This window comes from Myotis davidii, unplaced genomic scaffold (assembly GCF_000327345.1).
Source record: "Myotis davidii unplaced genomic scaffold, ASM32734v1 scaffold461, whole genome shotgun sequence".
Taxonomy (NCBI): domain Eukaryota; kingdom Metazoa; phylum Chordata; class Mammalia; order Chiroptera; family Vespertilionidae; genus Myotis; species Myotis davidii.
In genome coordinates this window covers 2476721-2483659 of record NW_006295825.1, presented here as the reverse complement: position 1 = coordinate 2483659, position 6939 = coordinate 2476721, and the positions used below count along the sequence as shown (strand labels likewise).

The 6939-nt window shown below is 36.4% G+C and overlaps 1 protein-coding gene across 1 annotated transcript in view; it reads left to right on the top strand.

Annotated features, from left to right (window-relative positions):
- Positions 1 to 6939, top strand: part of TRIP4 (thyroid hormone receptor interactor 4) — a 71757-nt gene that overhangs the window by 41447 nt on the left and 23371 nt on the right. Inside the window, exons 8-10 of the mRNA XM_006770837.2 lie at positions 529 to 532; positions 1537 to 1724; positions 5865 to 5989. Coding sequence (XP_006770900.1) covers positions 529 to 532; positions 1537 to 1724; positions 5865 to 5989 — 317 coding nt within the window. The remainder of the gene's footprint in view (positions 1 to 528; positions 533 to 1536; positions 1725 to 5864; positions 5990 to 6939) is intronic.

The window sequence follows — 6939 nt, the reverse complement described above, 5'->3', positions numbered from 1 at the left end:
TTCTGATTGGTGTTTCTAGTTTCTTGGGATATATTCCTAGCAGTGGGAATCACTGGGTCAAATGGGAGTTCCGTTTTTAGTTTTGTTTTTAAAAAAATATATTTTATTGATTTTTTGTAGAGAGGAAGGGAGAGGGATAGAGAGTTAGAAATATCGATCAGCCGCTTCCTGCACACTCCCTACTGGGGATGTGCCCGCAACCAAGGTACATGCCCTTGACCGGAATCCAACCTGGGACCCTTGAGTACGCAGCCTAACACTCTATCCACTGAGCCAAACCGGCCAGGGCCATTTTTAGTTTTTTGAGGAAACTCCATACTGTTCTCTACAGTTTCTGCACTAGTCTGCATTCCCACCAGCAGTGCACGAGGGTTCCTTTTTTCTCCGCATCCTTGCCAGCACTTGTCATTGTTGATTTGTTGATGACAGCCATTCTGACAGGTGTGAGATGGTACCGCATTGTTGTTTTGATTTGCATCTCTCTGCCTTATATTTTGGATAGTTTTTTATATGTCTGTCTTCTATTAGGATTGTAACTTCCTTGAATGCAAGAACCATGATCTTTTTTATATTTTATATGTTGTTGCTTTATGCCTTTTCATATAGTTAAGTACTTGAATGTTTCTGTGATTTTTTTTTAATATACAAAGTTGATTGGACTTATAAAATTTTATTGCGGAAAGATTCTTAGGGATTTATTTAGTCCAACCCCATTATTTTACAGTAAAGTGACACCTTTAGGGGTTAAATGATTGCTTAGAGTTTCTAGACTACCACTCTAGCATTTCTTCCCCATCTATAAATTACTAAGTAAAAAGTCAAAAAAATTTTTCCCCCTTAAATTTTGGAGCATTCAGTCTTCTTGCTCTGGATGGAAGAAACACTAACCTTTGTCTCTGACTGAACTACTGTCAGGACTCTTCAGGCTCCTGTAATTACCTGTACCCTATAATTTCTATTCTCTTTACATGATGGATGCCTCATTTCTGTAGTGCTCCATCCTCTCCTTTAGGGGCCAGTTCTTTAATGCAGGGTAAGAGAATAATACTTCTTGCATCCAGTCATCAGAACTACTGCCCCTGACAAGATCTGTTTGGCTTTATCATGGTGTCAGCATGTGATTCTGCCCCTCAGCACATGAAAAATGTACAGATCAAAACGTTAAATCTTCATTGGGCTGATATATTTATGTTGGGAAACATAATGTATCCAATACAGATTATTAATAAGTATAAAATGGAAATAATTACAGACCAATTATTTGGTGTGATAGTTGTACTGTTGCTGGAATTAGGAATCTTTGTGTGGAGATTTCAACATTCTAATTATCCTCTAAGATGGAACCTTGTTATCATACCTGGGCTTCTACTGCATTTGTACCTTCTCTAGCTCTTTTGTCCTTGTTTCAAAGATGGGATAAATTTTTCTAAGAATATGTTCCCACTCTGATTTCATTATTAGCATTCATCTCATTTTTTAGATCTATTCCGGGTTCTTTCCTTTTCATAACTATATGTTGTTTTTCCCCCTGTATAGTGGATAGACCAGACAGGTGCAGCCACACAGAAGAAGGCTTTCCATTCTGCAGGATCAGAACCAGAGTTCAACTCATATCGGCACCAGTTGCGAATCCAGGATGAAGAATTTCAGGAAGGCTTTGATGGTGGCTGGTGCCTCTCTATGCATCAGCCCTGGGCTTCTCTGCTTGTCAGAGGGATTAAAAGGTAAGAACAGAAATGAATCTTGACAGTGAGAGATTTTACAGTGACATCAAGTTGATTTAGAGTTATGGATTAGAATTTATTTTCCCCAATCTAGTGATGATTTATAATATTTGTTTAGTACATAAAACTTTAAGCAATATATTCATGTTACTGACTTGATAATAGTTTTTAGTTGTTGTTTTTTTTTTAACTGAATAGCTTTAAAAAACTGAGGTTAAAATGGCTAAGGATTTTAGTCATAACAAACAATAGAATACCAGGTGTTGTTTTTTTTTTTATCTTTGTAGGAAGTCTATTGATAAAACTTCTCTTGGTGTTGCCTTTGTAATAAGGCAATCAACTTTTTAAGGGTTTGATCCTATTTGAAATTCAAGGTTTTTATTTATTTATTTATTTATTTTTAAATATATGCAAGCTTTTTTTTTTATTTTATTGATTTATTACAGAGAGGAAGGGAGAGAGATAGAGAGCTAGAAACATCGACGAGAGAGAAACATCGATCAGCTGCCTCCTGCACATCTCCCACTGGGGATGTGCCCGCAACCCAGGTACATGCCCTTGACCGAAATCGAACCCAGGACCTTTCAGTCCGTAGGCCGACGCTCCATCCACCGAGCCAAACCAGTTTCGGCAAGGTTTTTAATATTTATTAATTTTTTAAGACATTAGCTTATTTGGTTTTGTTTTTCTTTCATTCATCTGACTATCTGTCATCCAGCTAATCTATCTATCTGAATAACCATATTGAGAAACTATTTTACCACAAATTCCTTTCCTATAAAAAGTGGGAGAAGTAGTAAGGAATAGAAGAAATATAATAGAGTAGAGTTGTACCTGTTAGTGGTGATAGTAATAGCTTATAATTCCATGGTTTCATATGTTTCTTCTCAATTCAATTTTTAAAAATAGTTCAGTTTTTTCTTTTATAAATGTAAATAGAAAATTAGAAAATACAGAAAAGTAGCTAGAAAAAGAAAGATCACCTTTAATCCCATCACCTATAAACAGCTACTGTTAGCATTTTGGAGTGTTTATGTTCTTTTTCCTATGCAAATTATATAGGGGGGCCATAATATGTATTTATGTTTGTGTTTTTCTTCTTTCACTTTTCATTACAACCTTTATTTTTCCTTTTTAATCCAATTTTATTAAGATAAAATTGACATTTGCCCTGGCCGGTATGACTCAGTTGGTTGATTCCTAGTCAGGGCACATTCTCGGGTTGCAGGCTTGATCCCCAGTAGGGACGTGCAGGAAACAGCTGATTATTGATGCTTTCTCATCAATGTTTCTCTCTCTCTCTTCCTCTTCTTCCCTCTCTTTCTAAAAAAAAAAAAATCAATAAAAACATTACAAAAAGATAAAATGGACATACAACATTGTATTTGTTTAAGGTATACAACATAATGATTTGATATACGTATATATATTGCCAAATGATTGTTGCAATTAGTTTAGTTAACATCATGAGTTACACACTTTTTGTTTTTGTGATGACAACTTTTAAGGTCTATTCTCTTAGCAGCTTTCAAATATATATAATAAAATATTGTTAACAATAGTCACCATTTTGTACATTATATCCCCAGAAGTTTCTTATAACTTGAACTTTGTAATTTTTAACTATTTTCCCCATTTCCTTCTGGCAACCACCAATCTGTTTTCTGTGTCTATGAGTTTGGTTTTTTTCACATACTGTATATAAGTGAGATCATACAATATTTGTCTTTCTCTGTCTAACTTATTTTATTTCACTTAGCAAAATGGCTTCACTATCTATGTTGTTGCAAATGTCAGGATCTTCTTTATTTTTATTATTTTAAAAAATATATATTTTATTGATTTTTTTACAGAGAGGAAGGGCGAGGGATAGAGAGTCAGAAACATCGATGAGAGAGAAACATTGATCAGCTGTCTCCTGCACACCCCCTACTGGGGATGTGCCCACAACCAAGGTACATGCCCTTGACTGGAATCGAACCCAGGACCCTTCAGTCCGCAGGTCGACGCTCTATTCACTGAGCCAAACCGTTCAGGGCAGGATCTTCTTTATTTTTATGGCTGTGACTAATATATCGTTATATATATAAATATATATATCACATCTTCTTCCTTTTTTTTGATTAAGATATTACATATGTGTCCTTATCCCCACGTTACCCCCGTCACATCTTCTTTATCCATTCATTCATCAATCCATGTCTTGGCTATTATGACTAATTCTGCAGCGAATATGGGAGTACAGATATCTTTTCCTTCTTATTTTATCAGTTAGAATTTCATATACCTGGCAGTGTCCTAACTCATAACGGGATAATACTTTGTATTTAAATAACATTTTACCAATTTTTGAGAGGTAGCTTTATTAAATAGATTGGGCCAGTATTATGACAATCTTGGACAAATGAGGACACTTAGGCAGGCAAAGGTAAAGCAGCTTGCTTTGAATTCCAAAGTTAGTTACTAGTGGCAGGAATGGTACTAGAGGTCAGGTTTCAAAGTGCTTTTTCCACTCTCACTGTGTAAGAGTCATTTTTCTACTTTCCTGAAAGAAAATTTGTTATCAGTATTTAGGAACAATCACTAGTGCTTTGGTGTTTCCATGATGAACTGTGACTTTTCTCCTTCATTAAGGTGCATTACCATTTTCCCCCTCCTCTTGGAGATCAGGCTATCCTGCTTTGTCTATCTGTGTCATAGTCCAGGTGTGTAGTGCTGTTAGAGCAGGTGTGTAGCACTCTGCTACTGCACCAGGGCAGCCAGGCCTGCAGGTGTCTGTTTCCTCATTCGTTCTCTGCAATTAGGTGCCTTCCCTTTTTAAGTAGAAAACTAGACAGCTTGTTCTCTGCTGAGGGAATCAGAATGTTTACATTTCTCTCATCCTATTTTGGATCTATTTATTCAGATTTTCTCACTGCAAAGAACAGGATGAGCAGCATCCAACTCACAATCACTAATCCCACAGAAATAACGTGGGTGGTTTTGCTATACTTGTGAGGTCATTTCCCCAGTAGCCCTTAAGGTTATTTGGTATAGGGGGAGGAAATATTGATTCATTCCTCATTTACGAGTACGTATTTTGTGCCCAGCAGTCTTCCAATTCATCTCCATTGGAAAACTAAGGATATGAGAACATCTCTGTTTCCTGTTCTAAGAATAGCATCATAGGGGTATATCATCTAGGTACTTTATTTTATTGGTGTGAATTAAAAGAGAAACATCTTTTTGTAATCCTTGGAGTAATGAAATTTTCTGGAATGCATTCTGTTACTCCATTTAAAGATTCTTTCAAACTAATGAACAGCTTATTTAATTACCTGCAAAGAACATAACCTTTTTTAAAAAAATATATTTTTATTGATTTTTTACAGAGAGGAAGGGAGATAGATAGAGAGCTAGAAACATCGATGAGAGAGAAACATTGATCAGCTGCCTCCTGCACATCTCCCACTGGGGATGTGCCCGCAACCCAGGTACATGCCCTTGACCGGAATCGAACCTGGGACCTTTCAGTCCGCAGGCCGACGCTCTATCCACTGAGCCAAACTGGTTTCGGCAGAACATAACCTTTTATAAAATACTTGGAAAATATAAATGAATGTGGTGGCAATTTAAAGAGTAAAGATTATAAACATTTTTATTTACTTAAATCATATTAAATAATAATTATAAAAGTAACTATTATTGAGGAATTATATGTGGGTGAGAATTTTTCTGTCAGGTTAGAGAACAGTTAGCAAATCTTTCAGGGAAAAGGTTAGCCTTTGACTCAAAGAACGGCAAAGATTTCCATTTTTATGGGACAACTTGGATACCTTGAAAATAGAAGATTTGGATTATAACAGTCCCAAGGCTAATGAAAGCCCCCAGTCTGAGTTGTAGAGATCATATTTTTTAAAAATAGAAGCTGAGAGAGATGAATTGTCCTTGTTCTGATAATAGGAATAACTGGGGAAAGGGAACACAGTTCATACTCATGTGAAGAGTATTGTGGGAGAATTGTTTTTCACAAAAAATACTTCTCTTGCTGAGGTATCATCTACAGATCTCTTTGTTCAACTGGATAATTTGTTGTATATTATGAGACCCTCCAGGACACTAGAATTTAGATTCTTCCTGCTAAATTTATACTTGTTTAAGGGTGGAGGGCAGAAGCTGGTACACTCCTCACAGAGGACGGCTTTGGATAGCAGCCACAGCCAAAAGACCCTCCCCTCAAGAAGTCTCAGAACTCCAGACTACATATCGTTTTCTTCGTGGGAAAGGTAATCACCATATATTCTCCTTTTAGTCTTACTTTATTGAGAGAAGTCATTGACTTTCACTTCTTCTTCCTTTTTACTTCTTCCTATGATTTTTTTTCTTGGCTGAAAGTATGAAAGTGACTTTAAACTTTGTGTATTTGCTTGTTTAGTGGCAAGTCATAGATACCTGTCGAAAGTATTAATTTGCCAAATAGTACAAATAAAAATTTTAGTTCCCAATACCAGAAATTAACCAATTAGTTTTACTTTGTTTTGTTTGTTTTTAATCTTCACCTGAGGATATGTTTTCATTTATTCCAGAGAGAGAGGAAAGGAAAGAGAGAAAGGAAATATCATTGTGAGAGAGAAACATTAATTGGTTGCCTCCTATACACACCCTGACAGGGGATCTAACCTGAAACCTAGGTATTTGCCCTGACCAGGAATCAAACCCGAAACCTTTCAGTGTATGTGTTGACAGTCCAACTGAGCCACACTGGCCAGGGCAGTCTTAGTTTTATGTGAGAAAATTTTATCCATATGTATGTATGTATATGTATGTATGTATGTATCTGTATGTATGTGTGTGTGTGTGTATATATATATACACATATATATATTAGTGTAGATATATATATACATATATATATAATTTTCATCTTAAAATATGTATTTGATGGTTGAAAAAGGATGTGAAAGTGGAGAAAACCATGGAGATGATTTTGGGGAGGGGGGGAACTATAAGCTCTATTTTGGTATATCATTTCTGAGACAGGAAGTCAGGGGTGCCTAGGCTGAAGATAGAGACTTAGAGCACATCCACAGTAAGATACTAGGGTTAAATAACTAAGAAAAAAGGTGAAGCTAGGAAACAGAGGAGGGCCAAGACTATGCTCTAGGGTTGATAGAGGAGAAAGAGTCTGAGAGAAAGACACAAATCAGCTGGGGCAGCAGAGCCAGGCCCCCGGGGA